Raw genomic sequence first — 18136 nt, 5'->3', positions numbered from 1 at the left:
TCAGCTCCAACTGTAATACATGTGACTTTAACACTACCACCTAAAAGGGCACCTTTTCCAACTGGGACTGACAGATGACCGAACTTGTGAAAGGTGCCTACAAGAAGATGAATCAGTCACACACATCTTATGGGATTGTGAGGCTATAGCTTACCTAAGATATCACCACCTGGGCCAGTTCTTCATGGAACCAAGTGACTTTTATGATGCCCCATAAATAAAGTCCTACATTTCATTCGAAGTGTAGGATTAATAAAGGGTTAATCCAAAGGGGAAGCACAATAATCACTGAAGGTCGCCGTGCAAGGGCTGGTTTTTATGGCTCACCCCTCATGCTCATACTCATACTCAATTCATTTCCACTTTCACTTGGCATTTACTTTTTTTTTCTGTAATTGTTGAAATCTTCTACACATAATTTTAAACCAGTGAAACACAGAACACATAATCATAACACAAACTTGTGGGCTGTGAATTCAGTTTATTTTGTATGGCTTACAAAAATTTTTGCTCATAGTGTATTTATGTTTTATATAATTCTTACAATAGACTGATTATTTCTGTAAATATCACTAACTGGGTTGTCTTTGTTGTGGGGATGCAGTGGGACAGGGACTGAGTATTTCATTTTAAAGCTATTTAGATAAACTAAAGGCTATGAGGGAATAATATGACGGTTGTAGAACACATTCTAAAAAGAGAATGCAGGACACACACATTTTCACAAAATTACTGTCAGAATGTTACTTCTCAAAATTTTTGGGCATAACCAGATAGTTTTTTGGAGAAATCTGAACAAATAATATATAAAAATTAGTTCCTACCTTACAGAAACACTGTATGTATCCATTACAAAGATTAACTGGTTAATGCTGTTTAGAGAAATGAGATGCATATATATTTTAGGATAATATTGAAGTTCATTTGAGAGAACTGGAATGCAGGACTAAATTGTCTGAGAAGATAGTTTGACTGTAGTCTTTTGTGAACACGGTAATGAACCTTTGGGTTCTGCAAAGGCAGGAATTCTACTGACTGCTGAACCCTCTACTGCACAAAGAACATCCTTTACTGTAACTGGAACTGGCAAGCGATGGCATAAATATTGCAGTTGTTTTCTGTATCATTCTCCTGTCTATGGTTATGTCTTCCATTAGTCTGTTCCCTTCAGGTTTTGTGGTTAAAATTTTGTATTCATTTTTCATTTCCCCATTGCATGCTACATCTGCTCATTTCATTTTCCTTAATAAAAATATGTAGAGAACTACAAATTGTCTTGCCTGGTGCAACTGTGGCCAGAAAGTAGCTGCTTTGTCTGCACATCTTCGGATTTGAATTCTGAGAAATTTGTGCATCTCGAATAAAAAATACATTTCTCACGATTTCTGATTCTTTTATTATGAGCACAATGTTCAGCAGGTTAAGTCTGCAAAGACAATTACACAATGTGAATTTATTTAATTCAGAATTCACATTTTTAATTTATAACACATTTCAAATTAATGCAGTTTTACATTACCATTTTCCCCATAGCCTCGCTCTTTGTGAAACAAGTTAAATGCAATCTTGTGTCACTGTGCATAATAAATGTTAGTCCATTTGAAAGAAAACCTTTCTACTGAGAGAACAGCAACTGGCCAGACGTCTATTCAAGAGATACTGCACTGAAGTCTTGTGCAAATTAGTAATAAATGTCAAAGAATCTCAAGAACAAGGTCTTTGTGTTCTAGCTTCTGGGATATAACATGACTGTAGTCCAGTGGAAGTCTAGCTTGCTGCCTGCTTCATGCTAGTTTCTTGCTTGGCTTCCCAGCCCTGAAGACAGACGCAGTATGTTCCTTTGAAACGTTGGTTGACTACGACTAGGAAACACTGTCACACATGCCAGAAGTTACAGCTCCTCATAACCACCACTGTCAGAACCTCAAATCCTACAGTCTGTTATGCCTCTATGTTATTTATGGCTTCATACGCCATTCTAGAAATGAAACATCAAAATGTACTTGGCTTTATCTCCGGTTGTAGAGAAACGGTGCACAGTTTTCTGCCCTAGTTCTTTGAGGAAAATCAGCAGCACAAAAGCATTGTTATAAACACTTAGAATCATGACGAGGTCTTTTCAAATATAGCCCAGTGAAATTCAGTCCATGTTTCATGCTGGTTTCTTGTCTTAATCTTTGGCACTGAAAATGGAGTTATGTTTCTCTGAAACATTGGTTTACTGTCACCAGACTGCACAGTGTTGTATCCTGCAACACTTACTGCTCAGCCATAATGTGGTGGCACCTTCATAAGTTGACAAGTTGACCAACTGAGGAAGCAATAAACTTCTGTTTGGCAGTCACTGGCTGGCAGTCCTATGAGAAAGCCTTCTCCACTCTTCTCTACCATCCCACAGCACTCCTCCTCCTCCACCTCCTCTGCCTGCGCACATTCTTTTCAGCCTTTCATTTCTATTCCTTCCTTCACTTCTCTAAGATTCTGAGGTTTTCACGGCAGTGATGATTTACATTGTGGCCTTCTGAATTATGACACTGTGTCACACACACACACACACTGAAGATGGAGGCAGGAGGTACCTCTGAAACCTACCAGAATACATGGTGTCATACCCCGCTAGACCACAACATGAATTTATTCCCTCTTTCTTGTCTTTCAAAATTCTGCACAAACTTCATCTCTACTATTCCCTTCTTTGGCTACAGTGTAGAGAATTTTGAGTTGTATTTCTTCAAGACAAAGCTCCGTCTGTCTTGCATTAGAGGGATTTAAACAGTTGCTTTTAGAGTTAAAATGAAAGCATGTCTGACTTTCAGAAATTATCTTCATCACTGGACTGCGTGTTGTACCCAAGCTGTTCATGCCACCAGTCTCTGACCTCCATGAGAACATTGGAAACTTTGGGCATTGCTGTCTTGTTGGCAGAGATGTCTCGCATCAGACGACTCGGTTCAGGCCCTTCTGTTAAATGGGGCAAGTTATTCTTGCTACCAGCTGCAATGAGAAACCAATGAACTTATTGCACGTCATAATCGCACACAATTTGCCAACAAACACTAGAACACTCACAACAGGGTATGCATTGATGGGAGGAAGAGGGGTGGGAGAACACTACCATACAAGTGAGCAGGTATGCCAGACAGTTATACTTGAACAATAAGGTTTGGGAGAAACTTATACAATACAAATTACAGTAGGTACTTATTTAACACTGTGGTTTTGTCCTTGTAAATCGTAATGTTACATAAAGTGAAATTAAATGGAGGCTGACACACTGCACCAGTTCTACTGTGACATGCAGAATCTGCTGTGATGTAGTACCACTAGTAACACCTGAACAATGATGTAATAATAAAACATTAGTGGAACAATGTTAAGCAAGAACTTACTGTATATAATTATGGCTGAGACCTATGTATTAAGGTAAACACTATAAGTGAAACAGGTACATGTACACATATACTCACCTTGTGGCCTATTGTTCCTCTTCTTAGCACCAGAGCGTTCCTTCTCTGTTCGAACGGCTGGATCAGATAACGTAGGAGCTAGGTACTTCCTCCCAGACCCGCTACCAACACTGTCAGAACGAGGAATCACGACACCTTTTTTATTTGCACGCAGTCGAGCACCTTCAACATCCTACAACCACAAACAAATCACAGCAATTACACATTAGCCTTGCTTATGTTTTGGGAACAAACAGTGGGTAACAATCTAGACCACATGTTCAGTGCTCTCTGCTGCACATGTGGGTGGATACCATTGTGGTCAGTGATACTCATCACACACCAGCTTGTAGTTCACTTATTTTTCGACAGGTGTCAGTACCTGACGGCTTTATATGTAAGTAATGTGTTAGGGAATGCAAAAGAAAAAGAAGCTAGGAAAGGTACACATACCATAAGAGTTCTAGTATATTCACATCTATATTTAGGCTCATACATGAAGTACCGCTTCTAATGCAGTGATATTTATGAAATTTGAGATGGTTTGCCAAATTTCTGAAAATATGTGACATACAAAATGAAACATGATCAAAATCAGACAGACAGTAATCCCTCATCTTTCACTACTTTGAAAAATGAAAACAGGTTCTAGTCCAATGCACTTTTTCCAGGAAGTGTGTTTCAGTTTTCCCTACAACTTTGCTTGGAAGCAGTATTTAATTGCTCCATATAATAATTAGTGTCAAATGCTGAAGTTGTATTATTCAGCAGATTTTAATTAAATTCCACAAAAATCTGTCACCACTTCTCGAGTTGTTATGTGTGGACTGACACAGCAAATCTAAAAGTGCACTTTTGCAACTCTTTGATGCAAACACAACTAAAATTATCTCAGCAGATTTAACAGAAACCAATTAAAATGGAATGTGAAAGAGATAAAAATGTTTCACAACATATCACTCTCTCGGACACCAGTAAATGTGAAGCGTTCTGTCCCCTTAGCTAACAAGATTGACTTTCAATGGACTACACAGTGTCATGTCCCAGAAGCTAGGAAGGACTCTTCACAAACACTACTGTGAGGACTTCAAATCCTGCACCACTACACATGTTGCTTGACACATTGAAAGTATGAACAAAAGTAATGTTGGTTCAAAAATGTGAAGTGCCTGCAGTGTGGATCAGAAATGAAGGTGTCTCAGTATCCACACGTCAAGTCATCCTAGCATGACCAATTAATCCTTTGCCATCCTTTTCATTTCCAGCATCACTGACACCTGCTACAAACTAATTTTCATACAGAGATGAAAGCGGGGGGAAGGTACTCTGGTATGGGAAAACACAAAACTCTTGCTGTCTGTTGCTTCTGTGCACAGCCCGTTAGAAGAGATATCAAAGAAGGTATAACGCTCAGCATGTGATCATGACTGGTAGATTCCTGCTGGCAGAATGAAGTGGCTCCATACAGGAGGACTGCAATAACTACTTACCTTTGGCTCCCCTTCACTGTCTCTGTCTAGGCTGTTGTCTTTCAGTTTGTCCTCTGGATGATGATCTTGCACGGTTGTTGTCAGCTGTTCGTTGGTTGCCCTCAGTCCAGCAATGAGACTGTTCTGCTGCTTCTGCAACGCACATGAAACACATGCACAGTACAATTGCACAGTAAACAACTGGCTCTGCACTGCACCAACACACAGTAATACTCACACTGGTTGCCCGTATCTTCTTCAAACAGCCTTCAAGCCATGTTCTTATTGTCTGCTTTGCAACCTCTTCCTCAATGATATACTCAAATTCTTCTCGAGCTAACAGCTCCTCCAACTGAAGAGCTTTCCGTATGTCCACGGATCGATATGACAGCATGCTACAACCACACGAAAAAGGTTCATCCTTTAAAGCAAAGTGATTAGTGTATATACAACCAGCTTTAGCATTAAAAAACTTTGCTGTTTACAGTGCATAGCAAAACCACATTTTGAGGACCAGTGGACCTGAATAAGGCAAATCTAATCACTGAAACTGAACATTAAANCGGTGTTGTCGCTTGCAGAATTCTTATACTTTTTCTTCTACCCTGAAGATGGGGGCGATACGTTCCTCCGAAACGTCGGTTAACACCACATATACACGGTGCCAAATCCCAGAAGACTGCTTTCTTCATAGTCACCGCCGTGAAAGCCTCAAATCTTACATAGAGGTTCCACTGTATTTGTGTTTTTTGTACAGTGATTACTCCCCTAAACAACATTAACTGGTTGGTCTTTGTAATGAAGATGAAATGTGTTATCTATGAGGTAGGAACTAAACTTCTACATTACTCAGATGAACTCTGGCCTTAGCAAAGCGAGCCCCTGCAACTGAATGCACTGAGGAGCAGAACTGCCATGTGTCCTTCCCAGTCTGAAACCAGGACTGCTGACTGCTGTGTGCTTGCCACCCCAACCAGTTAGGTGTGCAGTGATGCCCCTTCTCTGGTCTTACTGCACATTCATGTTTACTTGTACCTGAGTAAACCTGCTGGTTAAGGCTTGAAAATTCAGTGGTTAACATTCTTGTCTCCTGGTACTGACAACTTGAAATATTAAGGTCAGGTTCTGTGAACATGATCACCAGTCTAACTTCATGTTGCTTGTAATGGATGTGAACAGCTGATCTTTCAGATTATACTGCTGGATGGATTATCAAAGTAATGTGTTGAAAACAATAATCACAATGCATGTGCTCACTTCAGGACATCATGGAAAGTAACATCTTCACCGTTGTGTAAACGTTCCAGTTCGTAGCACATGTGCTTGAAGAGAAGCCGGTCCTTCTGAGGATCCACTGCAAGTCTTCCCTTCAGCAGTCGCAGGATGAACTTCACCTGCAGCAAACATAAAATTGCAGCAGCAGTCACTGTATGTAGCATGTGAACTTCATTATGTCATCTACCTCAACACTTCAAATCACAGTGGTCATTATGAGTACCGCCTGCTTTAACACATTAAAGCTTTGAATTCTGCCCATAGTGTATGTGTTCCATATGGTTCTCACAATAAACAGCAACTGTTTCCCAAAAGAGCATTAACCGGTTGGTCGTTGCCATGGAGATGCAAGGTTGCATTTCCTCTGAGGTACAGACTAAATTTTTGTATATTTAGATGAGCTTAAGGCTTTAAAGGGTTAATTATATGAACTTAATGGCTTCTCATATCACAGTCCAATGGTTACCACTCCTTTGTATCCAGGAGGTCCTAAGTTCAAACCTCAGCCCAGAAGACAGCTATTCTGAATGAGCCTCTTCTTGGTTTCCTGAGTTTCTTTAAGCAATTATCAGTACATGAACATAGACCAGGCCCATTCCCTGACATCCCTTCCAATTCACTGCATAAACTATCCAATGGTACAGAGCTACATAACGTAATCTAGAGAGTAGAAGAAGCACCATCAGCTAAACAAAGAGTCACTCAACCAATCTTCCCTCATTCATGGCTCAGTAAAACAGCAGTGGAACAGGACAACTAGTTCCCAGCTGAGAATCAAACTAAATACATCCAGGACGTGAAATGTTACTGCCATGACAACCTACTTCATCTGCCATGAATTCACTCCCCATATCATGATTTCCGAACTGCCTTTCCCTTAGGGTTAAGAGCTACATCCTTTAGCGTGAGGGTAATTTTTCATTCCAACCAAACTGGAAACATATTTGTAAATAAGTCAGCTATTATTCTGAATTGTTTCGAATTGTTTCATTTTTGGTCCGTTACACTATCAACCACAAAGTCAATGAAAAATCCGTCGAGTGTAACAATGTTTTTAGGTCACTTCTGCAGTACACAACACACAACGCGTAGGAAACATCTGACCATAAGCCTACACAACCTCAAGTTGACATCTCCCATCATCGGGACGAATTAACAAGAAGGAGCCTAACATTTTACTTCAAATGTTTTAAACTTTTAAATATTTTAACATTGACGGTTTAATTTGAGGGCAATTTTCGGATGGAATGCAAGAGTTGAACGTGCATTCAATATTCCTAGAAAGTGTTGTGCTTTTACACTTCGACATTTGTAGCAGCGTCCACGCAGCATATATACTGTGTACATTAAACAACGCCAGTGTTTTCATGTGTTTGTAATATGTGCCTCTGATGATGGTTTTCTTAAACCGAAACATGTAAGGCAAGTGAGATAAAGAAGTGACCTAAAAACATTGTTACACTCGACGGATTTTTCATTGACTTTATTATTCTGACGTTATGACAGCATGCAGTCTGGCAGGTACATCCATCCTGATGATGGAGACAGCAGGTTCCTCCGAAACAGAGATGGTAATCTACCAGGCTAAGGCTACACGGCGTCGACTCAGAAGATCACAGTCTAAATCTTCACCTCTGTGAAAATCTTATATACCACATGTTGTTTACTTACTCTTCGAACAGGAATAACTCCACGCTGATGGCTATCCACAACATTCCACGTATTTTGAAAGTTTCGGATATCGGCATAAGAAAGCAAAGCATCTTCTTCATTGGAGTAGAACAAGGAAAAATTCTCCATGATGATGGCTAATAAAAAGGCAAATGAATATTACTCCCATAAAGTTAATTCAGTCACAAGATACAGACCACAATGACTATCACAGAGGGTGTAGGGGTTGACACAGCAACTGGTTGCTGCAGCCACACAACAGAACTGATACTGTGCCCTTCTGAGATATGACATTGGGAGGTGAGTACCAACATTTTTGGGCAACATAATGCCTCCATCTTTGGCCTGAAGATGGAAGCATTACATTCATCTGAAACAGTGGTACAACCTAGAAGACTACAATAATTGTCATGATTTCCATGGAAACCTCAATTCTTTCATCAGCAACAACCACACTCAACATAAATCAATGCACTTACCAACCAGGAGATTCAGCACGATGTAAGTAATGATAACATAAAATGAGCAGAAGTATACGAGTGAAGCAGTGAAGTTCCCACAGTCTGTCTCCCAATAATTATTTGCTGGGGTGCAGTACGGAGGCTGAACCATGCAGTCATGCATAATCTTGTTCCAGTCTTCCCCTGTCACAATTCGGAATAGCATGGCAACCCCAGTCACAGGGGACTCAAAGTTTGCTCGCCTGAAATGTATCACCTGCTGTGTGACTGATGTAACACTTTACAACAAGCAAATCACTTGAACACTAGCTCATGGGAAATTACTGGTAAAACTACACCACATAATATTACATCCCAGAAGGCTGCAATATTAATTAACTGGTCTAATGGGCATAATCCTCAGTCCCATCCAACTGTCACTCTCACTGTACTTCCCTAAAGAAAATGTTAATGCTAACCTCCATGTTGATCTATGTCTTCCAAGTGTTTCCTGAACACTTCAAAATCCTGCACACCCCATCCAAGGTACATGTCCAGATCTCTTTCTATTAAAGTACTTTTCTAAAAAGAATATACTGCAAATGAAATTAAATTAATAAACTGTACTGTCAAGATGACATCATGCTACTAGCTGCAACGTGAAAAGTAATCTCAATTACTTCTGCAGTTCAAAACTTTACCTTATTCATGAAACTCAGTATCTTTTGCAAGGGATTCGCCCCAAAGAATTTGAGATGAAAACAGATCCACACAGACTGAACCTACCTTCCTATTCCCTCGCCATACTTGACAGTACCGAACAGGATTGTCCCAGCGAGGGCATAGAAGAACACAAGCAGAAACATGCCAAAGATGATAAAGAAACTCTTGCAAACTGAGACACCGACAGTCAGCATCAGCATCTTGAGCGTGGCATGCTTCCCCGTGATTGTGAAAAAGCGCAAGATCACCACCATGAATCCGACCGAATATGACAGATCATTCTGAAACAAATGAGTGGCATTTCTTTGTTGGATCTGAAAGTTCCTCACGGATGTAACAGTGAAGGGTGCTGTCCTCGATGATGCCATGGCATGGTCTGGTAGAAGCTCACTGACTGCAGCGTTGAAGAGCAAGCCACTCATGGGAAACCTGGTTGAGGCACAGCCCAGAGGAAGCTGGAGTAACAACTGCTGGCCTTGAAGAGGGCAATGTAATACTCTTGCTTCCAGGCCTTCACTCTGCTTGCTGGTCGCTTTCCTGCCTTACTCTTCAACCCTGGTGAAGCAGTAAACTTCTACCAAACTATATGGCATCATATCTCATAAGACAGTAAACCTCCACAGCACATCTTTATATAGAATTAAAAGGTAATGATTCTCTTGTGCACATGGATCTATTCTAGGCAGTGGTCAGTGGTCAATCAGGTCACTTTAAGACTACAAGAAGAACCCCCACTACCCACTGAATGGAGGGCCATTCAGAAATGACTGCAGGTTGTCACGAATGCTGCTCCCCACTTCCAAACCCATGTCTCTGGTGTGCTCAGTGCTGGGCTTCACTTACTCTGAGAGTGGCATTGATGAAAATCCACACCACGCCCAGGACAGTGACCAAGAGATCGTAACGGTTCCGCCTTGACTGCCAATATCCGCGTGGAGTGAAGGCGATGTTTTTCATCACAACTTCAACCACAAATACCAGTGTCAGAACGGTGCTGAAGGTTGCCAGCGGGTCTGTATGTGATTCCTCTTCTCGCCACTAGAAGGTAACACCATCATCATTTTAAAACTATGAAAACCACAACAGTAAGTTCTGTCAATGTGATGACACAGAATGTGCATTTCAGTACACAGTTAAAGTTAACTGTATGAAACAATACAGAGTACAACAACCGACTGATGCAAATAATTTGTGTGTGGGAGGAACTGCCCATAGGATGAAATAACTGTTAGGACAGTGAAATGCAGGAGGCTATCAGGGGCCACATATGTAACTTGTATGGAGACAAGAAATGCATGCCAAATTTGTGGCAGAGAAACTTCTTGGAAGGACATCAGTTGGAAGATAAAGGGGACTTTCAAGATGGTACGGCAAAGAAAAAAAAAAAGGCTAAGCTATCCCTGTAAGAGGCCATAGAAGCCACAGGGTTGTGAGATATCAAGGCTCACAGATGGAAGTGAGGTTGTTAGTATTATGCGCTGGTTACCCCTTGAAGATTTCTGGTACTCATTTCTGTTAGAAGCTATGTCAATCCCAGGGTCATAGTGCAGCTTGAAGGATTAGGTCAATTTAAAAATCCAATAATATTATCAGGAATAGAAATGTGACCTCCCACTTGTAGGATGGTGCCCCCATCTTAGGGAAATAGGTTGAGGATGAGAAGTGGATAAACTTGGCTCAGAAGTGTGTCAATGGGGAAGATAAATCACTATTATTAGTTGCTTTACATTTCAAGACAATAATTAGAAATGAGATCAACTTACAGACACACACAGCAAACTGCTGTTAATGAGAACCATGCCAGCAATAAACCGTTTGAAGTAAATGTTCTGTGTAATATCATATATAAAGGCACGGAATTTCTTCCCATCTGGTCTTGGTGGCAAGTGCAGAGGCTGGGCAATTTTCAGACGTTTCTTCAAATCACACCTTAAAACCAAAACATGCATAGCTGCAATATTTATACATCCATGTTCTTTAGCAGACAAACTGCAGCATAATGGGACCTGGTACTGTCATGATTGTCACCATTCACCTCTTTATTTACTAACATCACTCAGGAAGAAAAATTCCTTTACAAACAGAAACTGCTACTTAGCGTCACTGGATTCCTGGACACTGTCGATCATCTAGTATTCTGAACAGAACACATTTCGGAAATGAAATCTCTTTTCAACACCAAGTGAAATGGTGGGGATGAATACAGATAGTGGCTCCACCAACAGGAGTTAACTTCACCAGATCTCTCTTCAGCAGATCCCACACAGGATGCACCTCCCACCTTCACACACATCCACCTTCTGTCTGGAATACTAGACAACGGACAAAGTCCAGAAACTAAGTTACACCAGCCACAACATACTATCACAAGAACCCTCAAGAACTGGTTTACTAAGTAGCATGCACAATGACAATGAATTAACTTGAAAAAAGTTACCACATTCATACTTTTCTGTTTACACAACAAATGCATGTAACCGTGAGTGAGTGTGTGTCTGTATACTCTTTACCATCGTCTCTGATCCACGGTGAGAAGTGCAGTTCCTTTGTTTTCTGAGTAGTTAGCAATCACAACTCCAACGAACAAGGTAAGACCAATCATACAGCCAAGAAATATGTAGATATGTATGTAAATAGCATGGACCTGGAACAAAGTGACATAGCATGTGTAGCATACAAACCACTCTAACAGTCTGTCTCTCGATCCTAATGGTCTACAGTAGGTCTTATGGCTGTGACTCCTGCAGGATACCAAGAGCTCCACAAGTTTCACTGCACTCATCAGCCCAAACTAATTTTCTATGAATACTACAGACTCCACAGTCACTAAGCCCGCTTCCTCATCACTGCACTCACAAACTATATTGCCCATAGGCTCAGCATGATAAGGTCTAAACACTCACAAGGGCAGTACCCTTCAGGCACTGCGGAGGAGTCCACTGATGTTTGTACCCTCCCTGGATGGAGGAGCTCTACACTTACAAGACAGGACAGCAGAGAAAAACATGAAGAGACATCCATGCTCCAAGCAAATTTGTATCCATGACACCAGAGCACAAGTGGTATATGGCCATGTGTGCCCTTACTGGGATGGGTACAACTCACTAGAATATCATGCTGAACTACAGACTTGTTGGCCAGGTTTCTAGCAGCAGCCAGGTAATAGCACAGAAACTGTAAACAGTAGCCAGGTATTAATACAGAAACTTTAAACCACGGCCAGGTCATAGACACTAGCAAGGTAACTAATATAGAAACTGTAAACAGTGGCCAGGTATTAACACAGAAACTTTAAACCACGGCCAGGTCATAGACACTAGCAAGGTAACTAATATAGAAACTGTAAACAGTGGCCAGGTATTAACACAGAAACTTTAAACCACGGCCAGGTCATAGACACTAGCAAGGTAACTAATATAGAAACTGTAAACAGTGGCCAGGTCTCTAGCAGTAGCCAAGTACTAACACAGACACTGTATACAGTGGCCAGGTCATAGGCACTAGCAAGGCAACTAATATAGAAACTGTAAACAGTGGCCAGGTTTCAAAAACAGCAGCCAGGTAACAGCACAGAAACTGTAAACATTGGCCAGGTCACAAACAGCAGCCAGGTAATAGCACAGAAACTGTAAACAGTGGCCAGGTAACAGCACAGAAACTGTAAACAGTGGCCAGGTCACAAACAGCAGCCAGGTAATAGCACAGAAACTGTAAAGAGCAGGGCCACTGTAACATTTACAATACTTACTTATGCTCATCAAGTTTATGCTGGCCTGCATACTATTACATTCAAACTATTACATTAAACTGAAACACATTACTGCATTACTGCATGCTAGATCTGATACACGCTCAAGACTACTAACACAGCAACAACAAACATGTAAAGCATTTCCAGCTGGTGTTAACTTACTGGTCCTAAAACTTTTATGAGAACATCTCGAACATCTAGCCATCCCTTAAAGGACAGCACCTCAAATAATGCCAACATTGCATCACCTATATTATCAAAGTTGAATCGACGAGGGTTTGCCCTAACAGAGAACAAATGTTTATTCAGGACCCTTCTATATTTTTTGTATACAAGACACAATCTGATCATATCACAATTCTGCTGAAAAGACACAAAATATTATTTTAATATGAATAAACTGTAATAATGTACAAGGCAAGATAAATGGCAGTAAAGCAGAGACTAAATGTAACTACCTCAGTCAGGAGAGCTGGTCTCTGACCTAAGATCTGAACCCAGGACTTCCACAATATGAAGGACATGCATTAACCGTTAGATCACAGTGCTCACTTACAGGGTAGACAGGTGAGGTGGGTGGGGGATAGACAAAAAAGCAGGGAAAGAGCGGACACAGAGAAAAGAGTGGTGGGTGCTTATGGGTTGGTGGAGAGGGAATGGAGAAGGCTTTGTTATAAAATGACTGGACTGGCAGAAACATCAGTGAGTGGTGATAATGAGATGCATAGAATGGCAGGCTTCATGATGCTAAATGTCCAGTAATACTTACCAGACACGAGGCACCAACATGGAAGGATAAGATTCATTGGCGCCTGGCTGAAGTTTCATTTTGGTCACAAACACTCGTCTCATGAAGACACCTACACAGTCTTCACGTCTCGAGATTGTAGGGTCATTACACCTTGCTAACCGACCACCAAACAGTTGCACACCGTAACTCGCAAACACAAACATTAGAACTATCAAGAGTATGGAGACCTAAAAACAAAAATAATTCTCATTTACAAATGTCAAACCTTCTCAAAGTTAAACTGACTGAACAGACTGGCTTAAGTTATGTCAAACTGACCAACAGAATCTCTTTGAACCCGCGACACAGCTCGTATACCACCTTCCTCATGTGAGGCACAAGTGTGAAGATCCTCAGAGGTCTCACACAGCGCAAGATCATCAGCAACTGAGCACCAGAATTTGGTGGAACAGTCCTTGGCATCCAGCACAGAAACACAAGGCTAACCTGTAAGCACACATTCAATATGAAGTTATGCTACCTACATACTGAATGGGCTGGCACAATAGTAACGCACTCTACTCATGTCCAGGGCATTGTCTATCCTGGCCAAGGTCTTCGTCGTTTTCTTCAGTCTCACCAGGCAAACACCAGGACAGTTCCACACCCTTTACAATCCATCCTTCCTCCTACCTTCTGACATTCTATAATCCTGCTACTGACAGCATCACAAGAAACCCACAAAAAGAAAACATACATAAAGACATAACCAATGTGCTCTCCTTTGTGATGCTGTCAGTTTGTAGAATATCACACTGAATGGTAGGATGGCTGATGAACTGAAAATAATGTGGAAGGAAGTGGCCATGACCAATCACAACACTATCCCAGTATTTGCATGGAGCAACTGAAGGAAACCGTGAAAACTTGCAGTCATGATAGGTGGGATCACAGCCAAGATTCAAACTGAATATGAGTCCCAAAGCATTACCTATAGACCAACCTGTTTGGTATAAAGTGTATTACAAATAGTGCAGAAACTAGGAGAGATGAAGTTTGCTATGCAGGTCTCAGTACATCCCTTGCAACTACACTTACAACATAAATAAAAACATCCAAAACTGATGCTACGTCTTTGATGTAGGCCTTAGGCGTGAAGAATAGGCCATCTGCAAGGATCTTCAGTGCCAGTTCGAGACTCATGAAGATGACAAAACCATACTCGGCTATTTGCAGGGCTGGTGTCTCCATCACTCGGTAGCTCGGCGTCTCGAACATCATCGAGATGCAAGACAGGGTTGTCACACAGATCATGACCCAGTCCAAGTATGTTACGAGACCAAGGAAATTGCTGGAAAGAAGTAGCCCTTTTATTCATAAGGTTCTGAACCCTACTGAGCGAGGTTTCAGCCCAGTGTCACAGTCCAGTAAGCACAGTCATGCACTGCAGAACTGGGTCAGTACCTCAACCTCACAATTTGAATGAACGGGACTTAGTGACTCAGTGGCTAAGCGACCCACTAAATGAATGTTTCAATCATTCTCTTGCTGATCTACTAAGAGACTCAACAACCAAGTGGCTCATTCACCAGATGACTCACATATTCCCTAGGTGACTTGCTAAAGTGACTCATTCAGAGAATGACTCTGTATATCCAAATCAGAGATAAGATTCAGGTGAATGACATACTTTTAAGAAACACACTCATACTGAGTTTAATTAATTTCTTTACCTCACAATTTCAAACTAATTAAAACTTTGTATAACTTTCTCAGTACTGGGTTCCTGTACTTTCATCGAACTGCTAACTACGTGGGGCTGGTCATCAGAGGACATCGATCATTCTTTTCAGCTACTTACTGCAATCGTTTGTACTGCACTTTCCGTTCCTTGCCTGTGAGTGGATCCTTAAGTCTGGCATCATACCGGGCATACACAATCAGCTGACAAACTTTGCGGAACTTGCTTTCCCGTGGCACAGCAAACAGAGGGGTGTCAAAGAAAGGGTGGTTCTCTCTCAAGTCCTCTTCCCTCTGGTTCCTGAGGAGCAGGAAGTTTGCACATTGCTCTGACAGACACTTCATGAACCGTGCAAAGGAGGGATGTTCAAACATAACTAAAGATTATCCCAAGTGGATCTTACAGGACTGATTGGGAAGGTGGGAAGGGTGGATTCATCTGGCTCAGAAGAGGGACCAGGGACTTGCTCTTGTAAACACAGTAATAAAATCCGAGTTCCAGATAATGCTGGGCACTTAAGTGGCTGATCAACTACTAGCTTCTCAAGGACTCTACTATATGGAGTTAGTTTGTTAGCTAGCTCAAATATTTAAAATCCTTCACTCATCATGATCCCTCACATGTCCAATCTGCACCATGTTCTATGAAGAGAAGTGTCTTAAGCAGACACCCACAGCTCCACATTCATAATCTGCATATATTTGGGTGCCATCTTGGTGCAGCTGCAGGGACCAGCAGGTGACTGTCTTTCTGGGGTTAATATTACACCTCTTTTTTAATTACTGCACCATTAAATCCATTCCAAAGTGAGCAGAAGTGATAAGTTGAAGTAAACGGAACAGAACTAATTACTCAACAAAGTATTTACCTTCATAAAGACAGAGACACCAAACGCACAGTACATACCTACGCATCTCTGCTTGCTGTCTTTTCGCTTGCAGCAGTTTGATATCAAGATCCTGGGGCCTGCTTCGGGACGAACTGACTCTGTTCATGGCACCAATGTCTCCATTCTCCATCAGATGTTCATATGTTTGCTTCAATTTGATGGAACCACTCCGCACACTGCGCCTAATGGACCTGGAACCATAAACTGGATGCTGCACGGAGACACATGATCTGTTCTGCACAAGCATGTTGAGCCGTCATGTCATACTGAAACTCCTCGTATGACGTCCTAGCTCTAGGGTTACAAAAACAAAGAAGCGCACTATTTGCATTACTAGTGTATTTAATTATGCTAATGGAAATCAGACTATGAAGCACTAAATAATTAGACAACAGTGAACCAGACAGGATGTGGAAGGAAGCAATCATGCCCTAGTTCAAATTGCTATCCCAGAATTTACCTGAAGGGATTGAGGAAAATCATGGAAATCCTCAGTAGGATGGCCAGTGCCCTGACCAAGATTCGAACTGAGCACCTCATGAATAAAAGCAGAAGTGCTACCACTCGAATCAACTCACTCATGATTTGTACAGAATGTGTTTAGGATTAGTCTCCAGGGAAGAGATGCTTGTAGTATGGTAGCATCCTGAAGATGGAGGCACCAGGTTCCTCTAAAGCATTTGCAGACCTACCAATCTACAGCACTATACAGGACCACAACCCATGAGGCCATGTGAATCTTACATCTCGAGTGCACATTATCTGTAAGGTGATGTCTTATCATCTAACTTCCAGGCACAAGAACTTACTTCTTCTGATCAATGCGCAGTTGTTTGGCACTACTGACGGTACCCTGCGGTTTCAATGGGCCTTTTCCCGGTACTGGTATCATCGCAGAATCTCCGAGCATCAGGCGCTGATTATTAGAATCACTAGAAAATGCATATACCAGAGGGTTAGAATTGTGTGTAAATTTTACATGAAAACATGAGGGTCAGAAAGGGTGTTTACTTTCCTCTGTACTAAACAAGACATGGTGAGGTGTACCTGATAAAAACAGAAGTTACCTCAAAAAGAAAACACAAATACCAACTGAATAATTACCAACTGGCTAATTTAGTGACTATGTGATTCTCACTGAATGACCCAAGACTGACTGGCATGCTATGTAAGCAAATTACACTTGGCACAGAAGTATCAAGACCTACTTCAACATCTCTGACTTCTGCCACGTGACAAGTGCCTCTGCCCCCCGCACCCCATTCGTGTGCACTTACATATGTATGTGAACACTGTCTCAGCTACTGTTGTCTTGCTTGCTCCATGGCATGTGTCAAAATGGGCAGGAACACGATATGGACCCATGCAGACAGCAGCAGAGATGAGATTTTTAAGAAGTACAGAGGGGAAAAATGTGATCAACAAAATAAGAGACAACTTCAGAGATACATGCCTCTGAAAATAAACTGGTAAGTAGCAGAATAAGATGGTAGGAATGAATGAAGATAGAATCCAAAAGACGGTTATGAACATGAAACTAATAGTAAAATGTTCAAGAGAATTACCATGACAAAGATTAGACAAAGGGGTTAGGAAAGATGTTACACACAAGGAAGGAAAAACACAGGAGAAAATTAAGCAGGAGTTTTGGGAAAACAGATGGGGATCGACAGAGAGGCCTGGTTGCTATGCAACCTACAAATGGTGGAATCAGTGAATAATAAGAACAAAAAGAGTACTTCCTTACTCATGGAGCTGAGCCCTTCTGGAGGAGCCACCAATTCTGCAGCTACTCAAGAATTTCCCAGCATTTTATGGAACCAGAAGGTTCATTACCGTGTTCACAATAGCCCTCCACTAGTCCCTATCCTGAGCCAGATCTATCCAATCCATACCATACCATCCTATCTCTCTAAGATCCATTCTAATATTGTCCACCCACCTACACCTTGGTCTTCCCTGTGGTCTCTTTCCTCCTGGCTTTCCCACCAATATCCTATA

At 41.5% G+C, this 18136-nt stretch overlaps 1 protein-coding gene across 2 annotated transcripts in view; it reads right to left on the bottom strand.

The window, feature by feature from the left end:
* Positions 1–1376: 1376 nt before the first annotated feature.
* LOC111867424 (sodium leak channel non-selective protein) overlaps positions 1377–18136 on the bottom strand; it is a 34278-nt gene continuing 17518 nt past the window's right edge. For both annotated transcript variants that reach the window (XM_033752685.1, XM_023857276.2), the window contains 18 exons: positions 16945–17067; positions 16153–16326; positions 15367–15546; positions 14604–14856; positions 13845–14012; positions 13545–13753; positions 12938–13058; positions 11535–11668; positions 10788–10953; positions 9868–10062; positions 9088–9305; positions 8341–8564; positions 7862–7998; positions 6173–6309; positions 5154–5310; positions 4937–5068; positions 3468–3639; positions 1377–2994 (listed from right to left, as the gene is read on the bottom strand). In XM_033752685.1, coding sequence (XP_033608576.1) covers positions 2813–2994; positions 3468–3639; positions 4937–5068; positions 5154–5310; positions 6173–6309; positions 7862–7998; positions 8341–8564; positions 9088–9305; positions 9868–10062; positions 10788–10953; positions 11535–11668; positions 12938–13058; positions 13545–13753; positions 13845–14012; positions 14604–14856; positions 15367–15546; positions 16153–16326; positions 16945–17067 — 3082 coding nt within the window. In that variant the 3' untranslated portion in view covers positions 1377–2812. The remainder of the gene's footprint in view (positions 2995–3467; positions 3640–4936; positions 5069–5153; positions 5311–6172; positions 6310–7861; positions 7999–8340; positions 8565–9087; positions 9306–9867; positions 10063–10787; positions 10954–11534; positions 11669–12937; positions 13059–13544; positions 13754–13844; positions 14013–14603; positions 14857–15366; positions 15547–16152; positions 16327–16944; positions 17068–18136) is intronic.

The sequence above is a fragment of the Cryptotermes secundus genome, unplaced genomic scaffold, assembly GCF_002891405.2.
Source record: "Cryptotermes secundus unplaced genomic scaffold, Csec_1.0 scaffold423, whole genome shotgun sequence".
Classification (NCBI taxonomy): domain Eukaryota; kingdom Metazoa; phylum Arthropoda; class Insecta; order Blattodea; family Kalotermitidae; genus Cryptotermes; species Cryptotermes secundus.
Note: the sequence above shows the minus strand (reverse complement) of the source record. Positions and strands in the feature narration are given on the sequence as shown.